At 37.5% G+C, this 24224-nt stretch overlaps 1 protein-coding gene across 2 annotated transcripts in view; it reads right to left on the reverse strand.

Moving 5' to 3' along the window:
- The window catches only part of LOC124783363 (U2 snRNP-associated SURP motif-containing protein), a 165327-nt gene that overhangs the window by 30962 nt on the left and 110141 nt on the right, over window positions 1-24224 (reverse strand). For both annotated transcript variants that reach the window (XM_047254016.1, XM_047254015.1), the window contains exons 13-18: window positions 22408-22516; window positions 21869-22031; window positions 21556-21635; window positions 16708-16897; window positions 10738-10930; window positions 1158-1452 (exon numbers count right to left, since the gene is read on the reverse strand). In XM_047254016.1, coding sequence (XP_047109972.1) covers window positions 1158-1452; window positions 10738-10930; window positions 16708-16897; window positions 21556-21635; window positions 21869-22031; window positions 22408-22516 — 1030 coding nt within the window. The remainder of the gene's footprint in view (window positions 1-1157; window positions 1453-10737; window positions 10931-16707; window positions 16898-21555; window positions 21636-21868; window positions 22032-22407; window positions 22517-24224) is intronic.

Genomic DNA, 24224 nt, shown 5'->3' on the forward strand with positions numbered 1-24224 from the left:
AAATAATATGAACCCAATATTAACTTTTCTGGTTCTGGCAGAAGGAAAAACAGTTATAGAAGGAAAACAAAGGATAACTGCAGAACAAAGTCAACTTTTGTTTCATTTACACTTGACCAACAGAGTAGATGGAACATCACTCAGTATGTTAGTTTACCAATATTATGAAAAGGAAAGTTTGCTAGTCACCACACAGCGGACATGCTGAGTCGCAAATAGGCACAACAAAAAGACTGTCTTTTCGTTGTACCTAATTGCGACTCAGCGTCTCCACTATATAGTGTGTAGCAACTTTACTTTTCACAGTATCTTAATTTACCATAGACATAACTATCCTATGGATAACTTAACACTTCAGATAAAAAAATTATTTCTGACCAATGCATCTTTCTTTTTTTAATCTTTTATCTAAAACCTTTTCCTCTTATAAAATCAAATACATAGGATTTTCCACAGAAAAAAAAAATCTTTTTTATTTTTTACATCATCTTCAAACTAATGTATCCTTTACTTGTATAATGAGATAGTCAAATCCAAGTGAATTCACTGTTAATTGCTATTTATAAGCATCTCCAACTGACATTTCCACAAAGAACATCATGAATCCTAAGATGAATGTTTTCCAATACTGTGCTTCAGAAATCAGTATCTTCACTGCTAAAATGACCATATTCTAATAACAAACAATGGAAACACCTGGTAGGAATATCAACAACATAGGAAAAGACAGGTTGCAATTTACCATAAAGAAGACACGTCAAGTTGGCAGACAAGCACAATTATAAAGTGTCTTTTAATCATGTCTGTCTGCAACTTGGCATGTCTACTTCAGGTAAGTAGCAATCTATCTTTCCCTACCTTGTTCATATTTTAAATATATCTGCTTTTACTGCTACCATCAATTTTTACAATGCTTTGTGAAAGAAGCTACTTTGTGTTTCATTTGGTCCAAAGAATTCTACCACAAAATGAAATAGCTAATTATTATATTCAAGACTGTACAAACTGTTTTGTTAAAAACTTAAGCACAAGGAACGTCTTTATAACTAAAGAATGTTTTTAACTGAAAAGGCATGGAGCAAATATTTTTTCATTCTACAAGACCTAGTGATTCCAACATAAGAACTAAAAATTGTATAAATAAAAATTTACTATACCTTGACTCATAGTTTGAATACTCTCCTTCTTGAGAATCTTCTCCACCACCAGGGCTCTCACCCTGGTCCTCACTTATTTCCTGGTGTTCTGGTGGTTCAGTCTGTTCCAGCATGTCCCACTTGCTGGTGGTCATTGCTTGAGCTTCAACCTGTTCAGGATCAACTGTTTCCCAGCGAGATGGTACAAATCCTGCAGGCATGTTTGGTTTATCTTGTTTCATTGAATTCATTGAAGGATGTGTATCGAACTGTCCAATATCCTCTTCCATGGGCTGACCGTCAATATCATCATCCACTGAAAAAAGATTTAAGAAACCATATTACTTGCAGAAAAAAAAAGTTTGATTTCCATTGATAACTAGTTAATTAACAAAATTTAGTTATCTTATAGATGATGTGAACACGGGGGGCTTTCTGAGCCCCTCACCTCTCTCACTACTGATGCCATTGTGGGGTTTCTGTTACAACAGATATTTCTGTTCTTATACAATTGATATTAATTCTGACATTAATATGAGACACTGTTTAAAGATTTTTCTTGACTTTTGCCAGCACGAGTGACTGTGACTGTCACTGTCAATGTGAACAATGTGTTTCAAATGTGAACACCAGTCACTCCTGCTGGCCAAACTTCAGGAAGAGAGTTAAACAAGCAATGGCAGAGGAGCCCAAGACAGAAGCCAAAAGACAGTATGTCATAAGCAGCCACAAAAACCTCAAGAATTTTGTATAAATAAGAGACTCTTCTTCCTAGTTTTGATGTTAAAATCATATTGAGAGACTGTCCATCTGTTTTCATGAACGTGTTTATCGATAGTATGTTCAAACATCTTCATAAACAAATGGTAACATCAGATTAACAAGTGTCTCCATACTCCGGAATGATTTTTTCACTCTGCAGTGGAGTTGTGCACTTCTTTTGAAAATTCCTGGCAGATTAGAACTCTGTCCCAAGGCACACTGCTTTAATCTACCAGGAAGTTTCTCAATACTGTCTACTAACAACTATTTAAAATCACAATTTTGAAATAAAGTGATCAGTTTGGTAGTGGAAATGGAAACAGTAAACTAGTGGAAGAAACTTTTATTAATAAAAATATATACCATTTAATTCTGTACATAATGAGAGTAACACCACGTTCATAAAGAGGTGTGGCCTAAAGAGCTCTCTGAATAAAGTTTTTGACAGCTTATTCAGTAAGTGTATTTTGTCCCTAAGGCTGATCAAAAGCTAAGAAGATTAGCAATTTGATAATATATCTGATGAACATGACAAATCATAAGTTTACAGTGTTTACTCTTTTATTTTTTATTTTTTTAATTGCTGGGGTTGCTACTTGAAACTAATTTCTACCGAACAGCATACAGTAATCAACCATCAATTTGGTTATGTATTTAATATTGTATTTTCCGAGGTTCGCTGTTTGATTAATTTTGAAGCACAGTAGAAGTGTATCAATCAAGACCACACTCGTTCTGAGATAAAAAGTTTCTTTCAGTATATAGATAATGGCAGAGGCAGAACTATAGGCAATTTTTCTATGTTAAAAGTATGGTTTGGATTGTTATTATTCTGAGTAATTATAACATCCAAATAGCATTTTTGGTCAATATTGTCACAAAATATCTGTTACTTTTAAGTAATTAAAGCTTAAAAATCATGAAATTTCAAGATTTGGTCACATGATCAAAAACACAGTATGGTGACATCACAGGTTAGCAGAAAGACAAAAGATACAAATGTGTTAAATGGTGCTAGCCAAAGTTAATAGGTTTTTTCTGTACTTTTTCTGCAAACGGTTCAGCTATTTAGTGATGAAAAGTGTAGATACAACTTTTAAGTAACAATGGAAAGAAATTTTGTGAACAACGATAGAGGAAAACTTCATAAAGTTGATGCGTTTACACTCACTCATTTAGAGTGCGGTACGTGCAAGGATGGGCATTCTTTTCCCTGCTCCATGCAATTGCATTAAACTTGCTCAAAGTGGGTCCATATCTTACATCTAGATTGTTGAGTATCAGATTCATGTGAAATACATTTTCGGAAACTATGATGAGCTTAACCTGTAAAACGTGCCCACGTCCGTTGTCACTGCAGATGTGAAAGATGACCCAAAACACAGTAAAATTCTTGGCAAATCTCAGTACTGACTTCCTCGTATGCAATACCGTCAGCAGAGGTAACAGTGTGGGTCAGTTCTGTGGTGCAACAGGTAATGCGTATGACTGGGTCACAAGATTCCAAGTATGAATCCCGATGACATCATAAGTTTTTAAAAGTTGCAAGGTCGTAAAATTTAAAAGTGTTACATGAAATATGATAATAGTTTTGGCAAGAACTCACTGTGGGAGTTGTTTGTATGGTTTTTCATTAATTTTAGTGGAGAAACGGACAACTGAGGATAAATGAATTTGTGTACACACGAATGCCAACAGTACAAAAAGGTGTAGGGGAATGAGGTTTTGTATGTCAAAATAGATAAAGCATTTGCAAAATGCAGGTAACATACATGTAAGGGGTGGGAAGTTAGTGAGTTGAAACTGATGTTAATATCTGAAGCACACTTTCTTCATCTTTATGTACGGCGACGAAACTTTAAAACAACAATGATGCCAGTCGGACAGCATGAAAGTAAAACAGGATCGTTTCCAATAAAGTAAAAAGTGTGTGGCCACATTAGAAAGCTTCTTAAAGGTGATGTGTGTTAATAGTGATTGTAAATGTAAGTGCATGTAAATGGCAGGAAAAACTCAACAGTACTGAGTTTCTGATCAGTTTTGCGAAGTTTTGCAACTTTGTTTTCTTAATGAGAGGACTGTTGAGTCATTTACAAATAAGTTAAAATTTTTGTTTGGGTTGGATTTGAACAAGTGACCAACAGGTAATGTTTATAATTTGTCACAATCCATTGCTCTACCAGGAGGGTTACTGAAGCTTTCATGTAGTATTGGATGTAACTCAACAGTCAGTTCTCCCAATTTTCACTTGAGTGTAATTTCAGTGAGCTAAGCTGGATAGTTGTATGTTACAATATCGGGCAATGCAAGAATGTGCTGCCATGTGTAGCAGCGATATACATGTGAAACAAAGACTTAAGCTAATGAGACTGTTGATGAGGTAGCTGACAGAAATAACTGAATTGACAGAAGTCGATATACATTGATTTGGAATTGCTATGCTGTTGGTATCAATTTTAGCTGACCACAATCATGTTGTTTATTGTTTCTTACGTATTATCTGATAGGATGATTTCAATCTCAGTTACACTACACATTTCAGCAGTCCAGAATGAGATTTTCAATCTGCAGCGAAGTGTGGGCTGATATGAAACTTCCTGGCAGATTAAAACTGTGTGCCTGACCGAGACTCGAACTCAGGACCTGTTCACAGGAGAGCTTCTGTAAAGTTTGGAAGGTAGGAGACGAGGTACTGGCAGAAGTAAAGCTGTGAGGATGTGGTGTGAGTCGTGCTTAGATAACTCAGTTGGTGGAGCACTTGCCCGCAAAAGGCTAAGAGCCAGAGTCCGAGTCTCGGTCCGGCACACAGTTTTAATCTGCCAGGAAGTTTCATTTCAGCAGTCATTAACTCTGTGTGTTGCTACTAGTTTTATAGATATGGTTGCCTCAAACACAATGTTATCTGCTAATTACTGTTGTGGTAGCGACCAGAGACCAATAAATGCTCGTCAGTGTAATCTCATAATCAATGCCACTCGCAGCGTGATTATGTCAAATCTGAAAGACTTTCTCGAAAGCTCATGTTGAAATTTGAATTGTTTTGTTTTTACTGTTTCATTGTTTATATGTGAATTGAGGGTTGCAAGTCTGTGAAAACACATGATGCAGCAGAGCAAGATGCGAGCCAAGGTTTATACGCTACAGATTCCCAAACAGTGTTCTGCAAATTTTGCAACTGCCACATTGGGTGTGAGTATAAGGATAATATAAAAAAACATATTAAATCAGAGAAGCATTCTGCCCACCATTAAGTAAATGTGGCTGTTGCTTTTCACAAGAGGCAATCATTGATTGTTGATTGCTTAAGCAGAGCCGAAAGAAGAAAGCAGGATAAAGACATTTTCGGGAAAAACTGTTGAGGCATTTTTGAAAGCCAATATTCCAATGGAGACGTTGGAAAACGCTGCCTTACAATCGTGGATTTCTGAATTCTCCAACGAAGATCTGCTATGTGGGAATACACCGCATGAGAAATATTTACCAGATAAGCAATTTATTTTTGTGACTTCAGATTGTGGTGTACAATAGAAATAAGGGAAACAAGCAACCCCTCAGATCTGGTGCGTTAAGTCTTGCATGAAAAATACTTGAGTTTCGTGTACAATGTGAGTATGCCATTATTCACAGACCTTAGGTAGTGAATAAAACAGCAGATTCTTGTGGTTGTTCTAGTCTTAAATTCAAGCAGAATTATCAAAATGACAAGTATACTTCCCGAATGTGTGGTTTCTGCATGTAAATAGGCTGTATTGTGTTTCTTTGGCAACGTCTGTTATATAGTGATAACTGATTTATTGAGCTTTGTTTCAAAATACGCTGCCATAAAAATGAGAAAATCATAAAACAGATACTTTAGTACTCCTTGTTTGCTATGCTAGTTTTTTTCATTTACAATTTTCCGAGTAAAATTTAAGAACTAATGTTGAAAGTTAAGTTTCACAGTGCACAGTAAAAACACATACTCCGGGCGTTGGCACATCCTATTAGTTGCTATATTTGTAAAAAGAGGTGGTTTAGTTTTTCATTTATCAAAATGTTTACTGCATTGTACGATTTTTGTTTCATGTCTGACATAATTTGTATAAGTGTGTTTTATTGTGTGATATAGCATCTTAAGTATGGTGCTCACTGTGTTGTAGTTGCTGTAATAAATTGATTACATGTTATTTTATCGTTATGGGTCTATCTTGTCTTATAGGTCCTGCCAAACTTTGCACAAAGTCATATGCTAATGACCACTTACAATTCACTTCTAGATACCGTCACTGTATTCACTTTCACATTTATAGGCCAAGATACACCAGTAACAATAAAATTTTCATGTGTTTAAATACAGTAATCACCTCCATGATGCAGCAGTTCACACAGGTCTACAGCATCATACTTAAAATGCCATAGTGCACTAAGAAAACTTGCTTGACGAAATTACTTGCTGTAACATGCTGTGCAAAAAATAATACACACTATTACACGTAATAAAACCATGTCAAGTTCCAACAATCATTTTATACAATAGAATGAACTCGTAAAAAAGCAGACCTACTAATCTAACTTAACTGCCCAAATTAACTTCCAGCCTACGTCAGACTATGATATTTATTTTGTGATTTGTGTTTTATGATAGAAAAAAAAAAAACAATCGGTTTTAGAAATTGCCCTGACCACAAAAAACGCACAAGTGGAGCTCTAACTAGGAGAAAAATAAACATCTTGTGTGACAAAACAACAGACAAGATGGAACGCTGTGTTTTCATTGTCCTGTTTCAAGAGCCGGTCTTTGAAGACTGCAAGCTATTCCCTACTTCAGTGAAAGTCCTAGATACAGTTAATGCAAGAAACTGCTCTTGCATAATATTAGACATTAAGTGATCACACAGTTGCGTATGAAGCTGTATGGGTATTAGTGCGTGACAGTGTTCCATACATGACTCTGTGATGCTGGACAACAGCTATGACCGACTTAAATCAAGTAGTGACAATGGTAAAACTGGCTTTCTTAAACACTCGGAAACACAAATATAAATATGTCCAGTTTTTAAAGTCCAATAGTGCAAATGTAAAAGAAGCCAAACTTTTTCCAATATCAGTTGTGACTCTTAGGAAGAGCTGGTTTTGAAGCTGTGTCTTATTTGGAAAATTACTTTCATGAGAATCTCAGTTTTTTTCAGTTGCCAAATATGAAAGACACTTGCAACAGTGGTGTGAATTTTTCAAAAAAATTTGATGGAGACATGAAAAAAATTCACACACACTTGGTGTTTGTTAAGGATCATGCCAAGCCACTTATGGATCTGCTAAAATGACTCAAGCAGTCAAAATATCCCATATGTCACATGCTGTATCCTACATTAAACAATCTGGATTTAAAGTCTGCAGACATGTGTGAAGGACAATACTCTGATTCGACAAAAAATGCGCTGCAAACTGCTTTGGAGCAAGCTGCTTGTAAGGACATCTTTTTTAAGGCCATTCATGCTGCCAAAATCAAGCTTGCAGCATTTAGAAGCAGGGATCCTAATTGTAAGGAATTTGAGGCTTTGGCAAGGGCATTTTATCCAAGAAATGTCATTCTAAATAGTGCTAAAGATCCTCAAATTGAGACACTTGTGAGTTCCACAACAGTAGCAACACACACTGTGTCTAGTGGGTATGCATGTTTCAAAGTACTTGTTGGGAAGGAGCTGAAGGAAAGCAATAGAGTTGATGATGTGATCATTGCTTTTAGCGTCATGTGGACAGAAAGTGAATATGAAATGTTTGCCACACATTGTTTGGATTTATTGTGGACACCCGCAAACAATGTTAATAGTGAGGGAATTGTGTCTCATTATAATACCGTTGTAACCTATAGGAGATGTAATCTAAAAGAAAGTAGTGCAGAAATTTGTACGCTCCTGTCTTTTGAGGAACAGAATTTGGCATAACCGTAATGGTATTACTGCTGAAATTTGTACTCTATAAGCAACAGAAATACACATTTTAAAAATTCTGTTTTAAAATACCAGTTTTCTTTCATTTCTCCAACACATTAACTGTACAGTAGTATTAAATGAGACATTTGCCAACAATAGGGTGTAACAGTGAGAAATCAGATTATTTTATTGGTCTAATTGTTGCCAAAAAATGTATGTTAATTTGTCCCAAACAGATGCAAATCTGGCTAAAAATAGACACTAATTTCATAAAAAATATAGGCTACAAATTACATTCCCTAATTATTCTTAATATCTATGATGGAAAAGGCCACAAAATGAGTTACTTAAAACTCAGGTTCATCAAACCAGTATTTAATACCGTCTGCTGTCTGATCTGCAGTACTGTCAGCCTGGAAGACACAAACCCCTAATGGTAACAATCATATGACACTGCACCAGTTAGCATAAAGTGGTTTTGCAGACACTAATGACCATATTTACTTTACTCTTCTTCAGCTCTACATCCTCTCTTGATTCTACTCAACAATCTATCACAATCTACCTCCACACATCTGTGTGTGTGTGTGTGTGTGTGTGTGTGTGTGTGTGTGTAGGGGCAGTCACCCCCCTTTCATCTTTGGATTTCCATTTTGGTAAGGTCAGCCAACACAATGTCCATCCATCTTGCTGTTGGATATCCTTTCCTTCTGTTAGAATACAATCTTCATTTACTTTTCTGTTGTATAATTTTCTGTATTTAATGATTATATCTTATTCTCCAATCCTCCGCCTCACCCAAATGACCATAGATCTTTCATTAAAATACTCTTAGGTTGTTCATGTCAGTTTCTGCCACTGTTCACATTTTTTTACTCAAACGTAGCAACTAGTAATACAAGGAAAAAATGTATTTTAATTCTGTTGTTCTTGTAATTAGAGAATTCTTAAACACCTGTTAGTTCACCACACAAGCTCTATTCCTATTTGGACCCTTCTTTAATACATTGTTTCATGTTAACACCATTGGCTAAAAGGTCACCTCAATAATTTAAGCAGCTGACATCAAAATCTTTAGCTAGAGACTTTACGAACACGTGGTGTTCATATGGCCTTAGAATTTGATATCATCATATATTTTGTCTTCTTTCATTTATAGTGAGTCCAATATCTGCACCTTCTGTTTCCATTATTTGATATATTTCTTTAAGAGTTTTTGTAACTCTTGCCACAATTGCAATATCATCTCCATATGCAGATATCTTACTGAGTTTCATCATTATGCATGTTGCACCTCTATTGTGTACGTTCTTTTTTTTATCAGACTAGATAGTGTTAAGTTTAATGGGATTGCAGAATGACCATCATCCTGTTTCAGTCAAAATGAGAAGATAGACGATTAGCTTATTTTGTTATTTATGTTTACTGTTGTCTTTGTTCTGAATATTTCTCTGGTATGCTGTTCTGCATGTAATGATAGTACACTAGAGTTGCTTTTTTTATACTTTTTTTTTTAAATTTATTGTTAATGGTTTCAAGCAAGGCTCATTTTCAAGTGGTACGCAATGACACTGTATGTGTTACTCTGAAAAATAGCATTTACTATAGTATTGTGTCCAGCTTGAAAATGAGCCATGCTCAAAACCAATAGCAACAAATAAAAAAGCAGCTCTGGAGGATTATCATTACAATGTATTTTACTATCTATGCATCCTTCAGTGCTAAATAATCTTTATTTGGGAAGTTTCTTGTGGTGGCCATTTTTGCAGCAGTTTTACACTAAATTGCAGTAGTTTGCAAGAAAAATACACTTTGCAAGCTGCTCTTTAACATTTTAATTTTATTTATGCACCCAGCTGTAAACTCATCAAAACTGCATTTTCATACTAGAAATGTTCCGTAAGTGGCCCTCTTTTCACACGATATGTGTCCAAATGGTAATCAAGTTTGTTCCACACCTTGCGTAGCAACATCCTGTCAATGGTTGTCACAGGAGCAGTGATACATTCCATTTGCTGATCAAGTGCTCTTTTTAATCTGTCATTTAGTGTGCAGTCTATACTTTTAAAGATTTTTAGTGTGAAATTTGTTTGCTGCATCTGACTTCAATTTTTCAATATTAATTTTGTAAAATGAACTCTTTAGTTTTGTCAATTATTGTTTGATCAAAAACAATAATATGTTGATAAACTTTGATTTGAAAATAATTATGTTTTCAGTTTCTTTCTCCGTTTATTTAGTGTTATGGATTTTGTGTTCTTATTGTTTTTGTCATTCCTCTTTTTCATGTCTACTATAGTTCTACACATTTCTTTTTTTTAATCAGTTATCATTAGGCCCAGTGGTCATATAATTAAAAGCAGTAACAATGAAAATAACAGCTGTGAAAGAATGCATTGTATGATCAAAAGAAAAAATGACATACTCTGAAAACAGACAGTTTTGTTTTTGTTTGTGCTGATTGACTTACAGATGTGTGAGTGGAATATCTGAAGCACCCTGGGAATTTCCAAATATATATTCACTTTTAAGTTTACATCATCTAAAAAGCAGTAACAAACTCTGTTTGAAACGGATGATACTTCACTCGATAAAAGGGAAGAATAAAATACTACAAAAAGAGGAGGGATGATGTACCTAGGAAGGAAGAGGTACATCATAGGAAATTGTTGTACAGGTATCAATCACATACATCTTTGAACAAAGATGTAGACCACCAGCAAAGAACCAAATTAAAAGATTTTTTTAAAGCCAGCAATGAATATCTTTTTGGTCTCCCTGTTCCTTCCCTCAAACCTCTTTCTCATCATAAGAAAAAATAAGTTTTGAAATTTCAAGATAAACAGACATTTTACTTCTAAGGTAATCACACTTAAAATAAAATTCATAATACAATATTTTTAATTTTTTAAGAGGAAAAATCGTACTTGGAACTCCATCAATGTCCTCTTCAATTGGTGGTGGCCTATGTTTCATAGCTTTTAGTAATGCTGCACCATCAAGAGGTACACCATCTAAGTCCTCCACTTCACCTTCACCACCGGACATAGGTTGCCCATCAATATCAGCTTCCCTTGCATTGTCCATATCATCATCCATATCACTCTCGCCCCGTTCAGACTGCAAAAATATCAGATATTAGTTAACCACAGAATGTTGACACACATTTAATAAAAAAAAGACTTCTGTTATTTACCAGAAAGTGAAACAAAGGCCAGCAACAATACATAGCAATTGGACATCTCAGTTTTCAAGAAAACTGAGCGCGGAAAAAAGACTACATAATTCATACTATAGATGATGGTAAAACAAATCACATAATGTGCTGTTACAAAAACAACATAGCACGCTAGTACCATGTATAATGGGATTCAATTTCGATTGCATTTGTTTATGTACTGAAAGTAAACCAATAGTTACCATACAAAGTGAAACTATGTCAACACAAGGATGAAAAAAATGGTACAAAATAGTGCTGAAAACATATATTTTTGTAGCATAAGAGGTAAATACATGGTCCAATCACATTAATGTGACTACCACTTATGTTCAACATCAACATGCAATAACCACTCATAGATGGCACCTGGCACCACTAGCAGTGGAGGGCATATAGAACATATCATGGGAACACAGAAAAAAGTGTAGTCATTGTTGTAAAGTGGAAATGGAGTGATTTAGCTGGCTTCCAAAAAGGCATGATCATTGGCTTTCAGGCCAAGGGTGGAAGCATTTCCAAAATGGCTAAGTTTCTAAATTGTTTGCTTGCTGGCATGGTTAAAGCAGGAAACGAACTGTGATGCACCATGTACCATAGATGACAGGGGTGAACGGCAGCTGCAAAGATGTGTGCAGGAGAACAGAGGTGCAACTGTTGAGTAACTGACCGTCCAGATGAACCAAGGAGCTACCAACAGTCTCTCCTCAATGGCCTTTCAGCAAACAATGCTGTGTATAGGCCTTCAAAGAGGGTGCTTGGATCATTCACCCATGGATACAGCTGTTTATCAGCAATGAAGGCTGGAATTTGTATGCCAACACTCAAATGGAGGTCCACTAAGTTGGGAAAAGATGGCGTTTTCAGACAAATCACATTTTATGCTTTATTGGCGTGAAACATCTGAAAGCAAACACTCTGCAATACTTGCCAGAAGGGACCAGGGTGTAAGAGGGGGCATTCTGGTCTGGAGAACATTTTTGTGTAATTCCCTGGGTGATATCAGAATTCTGGAAGCACAATTGATTAACACAAATCTGCATCTATCCTTGGGGATCAGCCCCCCACCCCTCCCCCACATGCAATTTGTTTTTCCTCGGCATGATGGTATCTACCAGCAGGACAATGCAATGAGTCTCACAGCTTGCAGTGTACATGCACGGTTCGAAGAGCACCAGGATGAGTTTACCGTAACCTTCTGATCACCAAACTCCTCAGATATTGACTGGGCTGTTCGCACCATGTATCCTCAACCGAGAAACCTAACGCAGCCGGACACAGCACTGGAGTCAGCATCCCTGTCAGTATCTTCCAGAGCCTCGCTGACTCCCTTCCTGCATGTCTCACAGCAGTATATGCTCCAAAAGGTGCTTATTCAGGCTTCTGACAAGTGGTCACATTAATGTAACTGGACACCATAAAATCATCAGCCCATCACACTCTTAGAAACTGAATGTTACTTTTATAAGCAATGGACTAATCTGTAAGGATTATAAAGAAGATGCCAGTAAAAACTGTTATACAAAATAGGTGCACAAATAGATCTCCCCTGTGGTATTCAAGTAAAAAAGATGCCAGTAAAAACTGGAGAACTGAACTGAAGACTTTTATACAGGAACTGCGAGTCATCTTTATCTCCATTTTACACATGTATTCAGGAATGTTGCTTATGCTATGAAATACTTGTTTTTATACACACTTAGATAGTTATGACAATATCATCTGCTAGGCTTTGTTATCTTGTTCTTCCCTGAATATAATAACATACTAGAATGAAATTTTCATTCTGCAGTGGAGTGTGCACAGATACGAAACATCGTGACAGAGTGTAAGTGTGCACAGCACACAGTTTTAATCTGCCAGGAAGATTCATGCTAACATATTGTCACCAATACTTCTTTCAGATATACACTATGTGCTCAAAAGTATCAGGACACCTGGCTGAAAATGACTTACAAGTTGGTGGCGCCCTCTATCAGCAATGCTGGAATTCAATATGGTGTCAGCCCACTCTTAGCTTTGATGACAGCTTCCACTGTTCATCAGGTGCTAGAAGGTTTCTTGGGGAATGGCAGCCCATTCTTCGCCAAGTGCTGCACTGAGCAGCAGCACTGATGTCGGTCAGTGAGGTCAGGCACAAAGTCTGCGTTCCAAAACATCCCGAAGGTGTTCTACAGGATTCAGGTCAGTACTGTGCAGGCCAGTCCATTACAGGGATGTTACTGTCGTGTAACCACTCCGCCACAGGCCGTGCTTGATCGTGTTGAAAGATGCAATCACCATCCCCAAATTGCTCTTCAACAGTGGGAAGCAAGAAGGTGCTTAAAACATCAAAGTAGGCTTGTGCTGTGATAGTGCAACATGAAACAACAAGGGGTGCAAGCCCCCTCCATGAAAAACACGACCAAGGCGTAACACCACCGCCGCCGAATTTTACTGTTGGCAGATGATGTTCACCGGGCAGTTGCCATACCCACACCTTGCCATTGGGTCACCACATTGTGTACCATGATTCATCACTCCACACAACGTTTTTTCACTGTTCAATTGTCCATTGTTTACGCTCCTTACACCAAGCGAGGCGTCGTTTGGCATTTACTGGCGTGATGTGTGGCATATGTGCAGCCACTCAACCATGAAATACTAGTTTTCTCACCTCCTGCCTAACTGTCATAGTACTTACAGTGGATTCTGATGCAGTTTGGAATTCTTGTATGATGGTCTGGATAGATGTCTGCCTATTACATGTTATGAACCTGTTCAACTGTCGGTGGTCTCCGTCAGTCAACAGATGAGGTCAGCCTGTATGCTTTTGTGCTGTACGTGTCCCTTCACATTTCCACTTCACTATCACATCAAAAACAGTGGAGCTAGGGATGTTTAGGAGTGTGGCAATCTCACGTACAGATATATGACACAAGTGACACCCAATCACCTGACCACTTTCGAGGTAATTGAGTTCTGCAGAGCATCCCATTCAGTTCTCTCATGATGTCTAATGACTACTGAGGTCGCTGATATGGAGTACCTGGCAGTAGGTGGCAGCACAAGTCACCTAATATGAAAAACATTATGTTTTCGGGGGTGTCCGGATACTTTTGACCATGTAGTGTATCTACGATTTTAGATGCGCTCTTTGTAGACTTCCCTCTGTTGACATATTTCTTACTCTCAACTGATAAAAAAAAGTCAGATTGTCAACATTTACCCAATAAGAAACATTGCTACTGATCACTTTCTCATTTTTCTGCTAATTCTGTAATTGCTACATAACTGTCAGCAAGGGCTGCCTCTCACTATCATGTGGTGTTGTAACTAATGCAGTGTCATCTCTGTAACAGTTCTAATAACTGTGCCTTATCCAGGGGGCATGTCATCCAGGTATCCCCCTCAGTGAATCACAGACTCCACCACCTCTGCCAACCATGACTTCCCAATGTTACCACCCTAATAAACTGAGGAAACTGTTAAAAAGAGCAAGAGCAGCCGTAAGCTTGCCTTGTTTATGATCATGTCTACTTATAACAACAGCTCTTGCTTACTAAGGCTGTTCATCAATCATAGAACTAGGCTACATCTCTGGACTACACTCTTGTAAACTCTGCTTGCCATACTATTGTGTATTATATTTCCTTATGACAAACTTATATCCTACTACTATTTTGTTCTGACAACTCCAGATGGGTTGTACTAACGAATTTTGCTTGCCGCCACAGTGTATGTTACACTTTCTTACAAAGAACTTCCAGTACAATTGCAAATATTAACACTGGTAGTTTTATGCTTTTACTAAGAGCCATGTCCTACACTGCACTTGGATTGCATTTGGCAATTTCACATTGTACGAGGGTAAGTCAATTATTATCTGCAATTTAGTTGTATTTTCGTAGTACTGTCGTTTTACTTTGATGACACATGCTTTATTTATTTTTTGTTATGTCTTTGCAATTTTCAAGCTGCTAGGTTAGTTTCATTATCGCTTCCGTGTTGTTAATCATGGCTGCTCGGCTGTCTATTTGCACCAGAGAAGAGCAACATTCAATGATCTGTTTTTTTGTGGTTGAAAGACATATCGGGCCGAAATTCATTGAAGACTTTTCGTACAGTACGGAAACAGTGTTTTGCCACAATGGAGTGTCCACGAATGGATTGAAAAATTCCGAAATGGTCGCACTAGTGTTACGCATGATGAAGGAGCCGGGCGACCATTTACCGCCACAAATGTAGAAACCATTGAGCCTTCATGTGAAATGATTCTCTTAGACAGACAACTAACTATGGATGAAGAGGCACATCGTCTGAAAATTAGTCATTGTTCTGCCTACAAAATCATCCACAACAAACTTGGGTTTCATAAAGTTTGTGCAAGATGGGTCCAAAACAACTCACACAGTTGCATAAACAAACGCGCTTGAACATCTGCAAAAAACATTTGGATCGCTATGGTAACAAAGGGGACAACTTCTTAGACAGGATCATTACTGGTGATGAAACATGGATCAATCATTACGAGCCGCAGAGTAAACGGCAGAGTATGGAACAGAAATGTCCAAATTCACAGTGCAAGAAAAAGTTTGAGATCCAACCATCCGCAGGAAAACTGATGGTTACGGATTTTTGGAGGCACAAGGTCCAGTACTGGAACATTTTGGGGAAAGGGGCACAACAATAAACAGTGTATGTTGCAATGTGATGCTTACTACCAGGCTAAAGTCTGCAATTCGAAGCAAATGCCGAGGACTGCTGCCAAAAGGTGTTGTGTTGCACAACAATGCCCGTCTGCATACCGCTGCCCGCACTGCTGAAATGCTCCAGAAACTCAAATTTGAAGTACTGGATCATCCTCCATATAGTCCTGATCTTGCCCCTTCTGACTATCACTTGTTCGGTCCACTCAAATAAGCATTAAGAGGCAATCGATTTGCCTCCGACGAAGCAGTGAAAGACGCGGTACATTCCTGGCTCACAGCTCAACTGAGAACCTTCTTTTATCAGGAAGCTCATACAATGATGGACCAAGTGCATTGAAAAGCAAGGAGACTACGTTGAAAAATGATGTTCTTGTAAGTTTCCTACTTGATTACAAAAAGATTTTATAACTACTTTGAGGGTAATAATTGACTTACCCTCGTATTATTTCTCTTTACTATCATTGTTTTTGTTAAATAAATGCCGTTCCTTCAATAGAATATGTTATGTGGAACTAAAATATTGTAGCTTTTTGGAGCCTGTCTCTATGGCACTTATTTCATCAGCATACAGTGTGGATGAAAATGAAATTCTGATCTGACATGGACAAATGATATAATAGTTGCCATCTTTTGTAAAATTTAACACGCTTGATTCTTACTGGGCAAAAACTACAAAAGAATACTTGGAATGCTTTTGCGTATTAGCTGACTAGGGTCAATAATTTTCTCAACAGAAATCCTGTGTGTGTCATGACAATATATCACTTGACAATTAAATTTACACAAGCACATAGCCAGGTGATACTTTCAGCAAACTAATTATGCCAAACTGTACAACATATATTTGCTACACTGCCTTCTTCTTTTTTTAAAAAAAAAAAAAAGAAGAAGGAGAGAGAGAGAGAGAGAGAGAGAGAGAAAAGAAAAAAAAAAAAGAAAAAGAAAAGAAAAGAAAAAAGATAAGTAGATCACAAATACAGGGCACTTACTGTGTTTGAAATTCCAAGAAAAACATTCTGTAATCTAATGAGAAAGTCCTTAGGATACACAGCCCATTCTTCCCAAGCTCTGAACATCTGCATGACACGAACTTTAAATCCTTCAGCTTTCAGTCTACTGTCCAAGTTAACATATGCTGCATGAACATCTTGAAAGATCTGAAGCAGCCTGCTTTCCAATCTGAATTAAAATTCAAATAATCAAGTACATATAATACAAATTACATCAAATAACAAAATTTAGCAAGAAAATTAAATGTTAATACAAATAATGAAAATTTATTCAAAAAACCTTCCTCAACCTTCACTCCACCAATGATCTACAGTAAAAAGCTGCTAGAAGAGGAGCACGTTCTTTTGCATACGACGACGAGCATTCAATAAAAAATCCAACTCATTTTTTTTTCTCAGCCAATTTCAATTGCAAAAATGAGGAATTTGTTGTGGGACACCATGAAATATTCTCGTTTCAGTCCCTACAGTTTCATAAGGTTCCAATAGATGGAAGTGCTATAATGTAGCCTACAAGATGGCATCTGTAACGGAGGTATTTTTCAGGCAAGAGAGCTGTCTTTTGACGGAAAACCAGAACATTTCAAATATTAATAGGTGCTTGTACAATGCCTATGGAGACCTGGTAGTGAACAAAAGCACGGTGAGTCATTAGGCAAGGTGTCTGTCGACAATGCAACAACCTCGTGCAAACCTGTCCGATCTCTTAAGTACCAGCTGGCCGCACACAGCTGGGACTCCTGCAACGTCGGAATGTGCTTTGGGGTACTCTAAGGTGTGTTCCCACTGGGTTGCTCACCGCCAAACAGAAGACCATAAAGTGTGGAGTTGCTTGCGCATTATGAGACTGATAGAGACAATTTGTTGTTGAACATTGTCACAGACAATGAAACATGTCTTCATCACTTTGAACTGGAAACAAAACGGCAATCCATGAAGTGGCACCACACTACCTCTCCCCCAAAGAAAAAGTTAAAAGCCGCACCCGCAGTAATGGTCTTCTGAAGCTATTATTCTGCTCGATATCCTCCTCCACCGTGCAATTATCAATTCTGAAATGTATTGTGGTACCCACAGGAAACCTGCATGTTGGTTGCCACAAAAATGCAAATGAACTTCTCTTTTTCCGAGACAAGGCAAGGCCTCAAAACAAGTCTGCACACCCGCGAGGAGCCACAGAACTTCACTGGACTATTCTTTCTCATCCACCCTACAGATTGCAATTCACCTCTTCCGACTTCCATCTCTTTGGCCCAATGAAGAATGTACCCCTCAGGAAGCAGTATGTGGATGATGGAGAGCCCATTGCTGCAGAAAGACATTGGCTCTGATGTTGAACACTAAAGTGGTACCATGCAGGCATACAGGCACTCCCAATAAGGCACCGTAAGGCTTTCACACTGAATGGAGATTTTGTTGAAAGACAGGGTTTTGTAGCCACAAGAGTGAGGAATAATATAGTGTATTTTAATCTTGAATAAAACCAACATGCTTACAGAAAAAATTTGTCGCATTACTTATTGAATGCCCCTCGTATATACTTTGACATACATAAAAAACAAGCGAGTATGCAAAATATAAAATTTACACAAAATCATTCACTTAACATTTTTTCCAGATACTCTCCTCAGCGATCGCAATACATCAGAAAAGCCTGCTTTATATGTTAAAATAATGGAAATGTTATGAGAAATATTTTACTGAATTGTCAGTCTTTCCAGTTTTACATAATTTTTGCCAGTCATTTTAAGTCCTTTTTGGGCCTGTTAAGATGCTTTTTAGGCTGTTTTCTGTCGCTGCATATTTGTATGGTTGTAAGTTACCCACTACACAGAGACAGTGCATCATAAAGTTTTATTGGTGAAAAAATGCTGACAAAAATGTAGTTTGATGACCTCAGAAGCCTTGTGATGATCCTAGAACTATTGTCGTGTGTTCACTGTATCAGTTGAAACTACATTTACACATCAGAATGGATATTATGTGCGTAGGTATGGTAACTTTGAACCTCTGTATCTCGGTAATGGATAATGATATATAACAAAGTTTCAATCTTCCATGAGAATATCATCTTAAGAATGTATGGTAAAAAAATTCTATGGTTTGCTATACAAAGAAATTACAGAAGTGGTCATTCCCACAGATGATACTTTTCATACTCTGAAAAAAATTGTTTCTTTGGAGCTTTCTCACGGAGCACTCATGTAGTACAAAAGAACCAACTGATTTGCTCACTTTGTCTGGGCTGGAGGATACACGTAATGTTTAAATTTTGACCTTATAATGTAGGATTTGTACAGTATGACTGTTCTTCCAATAAGTATACAAATGGTTGCTAGACCAATGGCTATCCAAAACACTTGACTGCTTATCTCTGTGATCAATGGAACTCGAGACATGAGCCATGAAAAATTGCATTTTTGTCCACGGCTTTCTGGCACATAACTGTACTTTGCACAGACTCATCACACAGGTCTCTGAAATTGACATGAACTGCAAAATGAAATCTCTGCCTTTAATCAAGTCCTCTGGGTTTTGTTTATTGCTAGGGAATATTGTAATGGGTGGAGACTGATCTTAGTATGATTCTGTGAGTTTACATTTGTACACAATACTAGAAGAATATATGAGATTTTCTTAATAGAATCAATCCTACAATTTGGTTGGTCGGCTGATTTGGATGGAGAGGACCAAACAGCAAGGTCCCATTCGAGAAAAACGGGGAAGGAAATTGACTGTGCCCTTTCAAAGGAACCATCCTGACACTCGCCTGAAGCGATTTAGGGAAATCAAGGAAAACCTAAATCAGGATGGCCGAATATGAGTTTGAACCATAGTCCTCCCGAATGTGAATCCAGTGTGCTAACCACTGCACCACTTCTCTCTGTTCTCTACAATTTTATTCAAATAATTAAAGAAAACCTGACATCTGTTGAGAGAAGATTTTTGTTTATGACAACATTTAAGTTGGGAGAGCAGCACAGAAGAACAGCTGACCTAAAAAATGGCAAGAAGTATTTGGCAACAGCTATTAACTAAGAAAACAGGAGGAACTGTAATTCCAGAATACATGGAATTAATATCGGTGTTTTGGGTACTGGGTTATGAGTTAGTATTACGCCGACACAGCGATCTGGAATAAAGGTGCCATAAAGCAGCTGTATCTGGTTGTTGATATCCTGGATACTAACACAGGGGCAGAGCTGACGTCCAAGCTGGTCTTACACGTGTTCTATTGAGGACAGTTCTGAGGCTTTTGCTGGACATGGGATTACCTCAGTATCACTTGGAAAGTTCATAGAACCATGTTCTGGGTATGGACGAGCAGTGTCCTGTTGAAAAATGGCACCATGATACTGTCACATAAAAGATAACACATGAGGACACATGATGCCCGTGACATGTTGCTGAACTGTCAGAACTCCCTCAATCACTATCAGCCGTGACCTGAAGTCATGTCCAATGGTTCTCCGCACCATGACACCAGGAGTAACACTGCTGTGTCTCACCAAAGCATAGGAAGGAAGGAATCTCTTCCCAGATTGCTGCCTTACTCATCGACAGTGTTCATTCACGATAGTGTACAACCGCAATTCATCGCTGAACACAATGCAATGCCATCCATCAGCAGTCCGCGATTCTTGTCAACCCACCACTCAAACAGAGCTCTTTGTGTTGTGGTGTTAATGGCAGACTATGCATGAGATGGTAATTCGTTAGCCCTGGTGCTGCTCATCTCTGACCGACAGTGTGGGATGACACAGAATGTTGCAGCAAGTCTATTACTTGTTCTTGGATGGCAGATGCAGATATGAAGGGGGTTACAAACATGCTTGGTGCACAATACGGTGATACCACCTAATGGTGGTCAGACATGGTTGATCGAAACCTTGATGACTAGTGTGCTTGCCCTCATGTTCCCATGCAATCCAACATTGGACCACTGTCATATTAAAATGCCCCCAAATATGTATAAGGCACCATTTGACCAGCCAGCATAATGGAGGTACACAATATGGCTCCTTTCAAACACTGCCAGGTGCTGATAATGCTGTATCACATGAGTATGCAGTATCCTCACGTCTGCCACAGTGATCACTCAACATCTGACTCTGTAAACACCTCTATTTACTCTACCAGTCTTCGTAACCACACTAAACAAGAACAATACTAATGCACTCATGTGTCTGTACTATGCACCCATCAAATCATTTACACGCTTGCTGATACTGTGTATATGTACATATGTACGACATTATGCTGACATCTGACCATTCCTTCAGAGTGCTTCACTCCCCCCCCCCCCCCCCTCCCCCCGGCAACATAAATAATGCCTTCATTCCAAATAATCTCTTGTGAGTGTTCTCAAACAATCTTCCCAAGGAGTCTTCTCAAAGTGGAAGAAAATGAATTTGTGTATTCAAATTGAAGGTTATTATCTGAGAAGATGTGCAAGTAACTTGTAATACTTACTAGAGATGTCTCGTACTTCTGCTGTGGAAATACCTATTATCACATAAACTGGAGATTACACAGCAAGTGTGTGAAAACAATGATTTTAATTAATTCCCCTCTCAGACAATTTATAAAACTTAGCCTAGTGCAATACGTAATTGTAAGGCAAATGCATTGTTGCAGTGTTTTTAGCTGATGCTCATGTACATACTCAACACCTTTTCATGATACTTATTTTTCAAAATATCGTATTAACTAAGCATGACGTTACTGCTCTAGCTTCACACAGTTTCTGTACTCAGAAACTGTGTGAAGCTAGAGCAGTAATGTCATGCTTAGTTAGTATCACTGTGAATGTTATTATTAACTCACCCTTTTCGATAATATGATGCGTTGGTTATCTTAACCCCACAGTTGTGCAATATATCAGAAATCAAATACAGGCGAGCAATCTGTAAAACACAACATTAAATTTCTTGATTTACAGACAAATAGCAGCACCAAACAACTCTTGACTTATTTATTAATGAAACCAGCATCTGAATTTCACATCATGAGCATACACTTATATTTGATGATTGAGAGCTAGACAATACACAAGCATAATATGCATCCAAGAAAATACTACAATATATATTCAAAATTTATGAAATAAACTACTTAAATTGCAGCTAACCACATTTACCTTTTTTGGAATAGGTGTCTGCAATATTGAAAGTGATTCTGCTATGCAATCACATATTTCCTCTGCAGCTTCACTGTGTTCAATACAAAATACCATGGCTTCTGCAACCTTCATGCGTTCTGGAGTCATATTGCGCAGTAAATCTTCAAGCCTGTCCCTCTGACTGAAATCAAAATTTGAAATATTTTTGGATATTATCCATGATTAAACAATGAATATTTTGTATATTTTCTCCCCATTATGTGTGACATTTATATGAGTACCAAATTCTAATTTCTGAGCTACTTAATCCTTCTTTTAGTTTAATCATCACAACTAATGCTTCATTGATAGGTTTTCAAATATATAAACCCCAGCTCAAGGGAGGAAGTCAGTACAACCGTAGTTCAGAAATGGGGATTGTTTTCATGGGAAGTAGTATGGCTATAATCCATTTATTTTTCTTCACACAGAAATGAAATTCCCAACACATTTGCAGAACAAGAAATAAAAAGAAAGAAAGAAACCATTTTAAAGTTAACAGAAAATAAAACACTCACGTGTTGGAAAGGCTTCCCTTTCTTGGTTCTTTTTCTTCTCCTTCAACAAGCTCATCTGGCATGCCCTGTGTATATGGATTCATAGGTGGCGGTCTCCATATTGATCCTCCTAATAAACATGAAACTACTATGATGAACACACAAATTACAAGGGACAAAGGACACAAAAGCACAGGTAAGTAGGTCTAACAATTAAAATCTCTTCTATCACCAAATTTACAATTTACAACAAATGCACAAATAATAATTTTCGAAAGTTAGATTCTTGCATTATTATGCACTGACAATTTTTCAAGCCCCTACACCGACAAAAAAGAAAAAAAAAATGTCTTACGACTTTGTCTTGATGGATACTAGCTTATCAGTTATCAGAACTTGTCATTTGCATGTGGTTACTTTTACCTTCTGCAAATTTGTTTTACTTTGAAGTTCAGTACCAATGATAATGAAGATCAATGGTATGTGTTCGTCCAATGGATAAAAATGGGAAAGCTGCTGCACTGGCATGACTTAATACAGAAATGGCCAGCAAAGTGTATCAGAAAAGCTAAAATTGAGGGGAATTTTCTAAACTAGTAAAATCACAGCAGATCTATTTCACAACATTGAGTATGAGGAGTCTCAGTCAGATCTTTGCAAAAACAAACTGACGGCTTTCAAAGGGCAGACTATGAATTTAATGTGTACGAAGGATAACAGGCTTACATTTTAAGTGGATAAAACTTTGGTTTCACAAAAAGACATTTGGCATGGGTCCAAGGGGAAAGGTGGCCTGAAAGTACCTACAGGTCATGGTGATGAAGACGACATGGCACATGCTGGTACCATAAATACCAGGAAATGCATTAGATTTTTCATTACTGCAAGAGTTGTCACACTTTTTCCCAACTCTGAATTAAAAAAGGCACTGCTTTCATTGATAATTTCATTACCTGGTTACCCCCAGTGGAAGGAAGGTTCATTATTGTAATAGGTAATGCTACCAGTCCACATAAGTTGACAAGCTCCTATCTTTAAAGTGATTGAAGGCATAATGGACTGGTTGTATAAGAAAGGTGTTTCATTCTCCCATGCTGAAACTAGGGACGAGCTTTCATCCAAGCACATGAGAAGTGCAAACTTTCATCCTATTCCTCTCAGAGCACACAGATTGAGCTGATATGACCCAAGTTAAACTGAATATAGCATAGAGAAATATAATGCAACAGGAGAATGAATTATAAAACGAATGAGTGAAAGCACTGCCAGTTGACGTTGATCTGAATCAAATGGTGAACAAATTATTTATGGAATCTTAAACATAAAACTATTGATTTTATTCCAAATGTAGATGTTAGTACAATACTACACTTTTTTCTTTATTAGACAAATTGTACACAATTTCAACATGCTATACACAATTTAGTAACTTAATCAGTACAATGCTTTAAAATTCACTGTTCATACTGTCAAGGTAATTACATTTTTCACTCTTATGTTTTTTTCTGTTCTAAGGTCTCCAGCATCATATGTGGAGTGGTGGGTGTAAGTTTGACAGGGTTGCAAATATTAAATTTTTGGGAGATATGAATTATTTGCTCTTGTTTTATGGTACACCACCCGACCATCCCAGTTTTCTAGTCGGTTAACGTGAATCCTTGCACCTTACAATAGATAGAGTCTTTTGAAAATAAAATAAGTTCCGAAGCAGTGTGATACAATGATGATGTGTCACATTTTACAACAATTGATTTAGCATCTATTTAACAACTTCATCATCAGAAATTTCTATGAAGTGCAAGAGAACACAAATATTTTAGTTATGGCAATCTCTACAA

This window comes from Schistocerca piceifrons, chromosome 1 (genome assembly GCF_021461385.2).
Source record: "Schistocerca piceifrons isolate TAMUIC-IGC-003096 chromosome 1, iqSchPice1.1, whole genome shotgun sequence".
NCBI classification, from domain to species: domain Eukaryota; kingdom Metazoa; phylum Arthropoda; class Insecta; order Orthoptera; family Acrididae; genus Schistocerca; species Schistocerca piceifrons.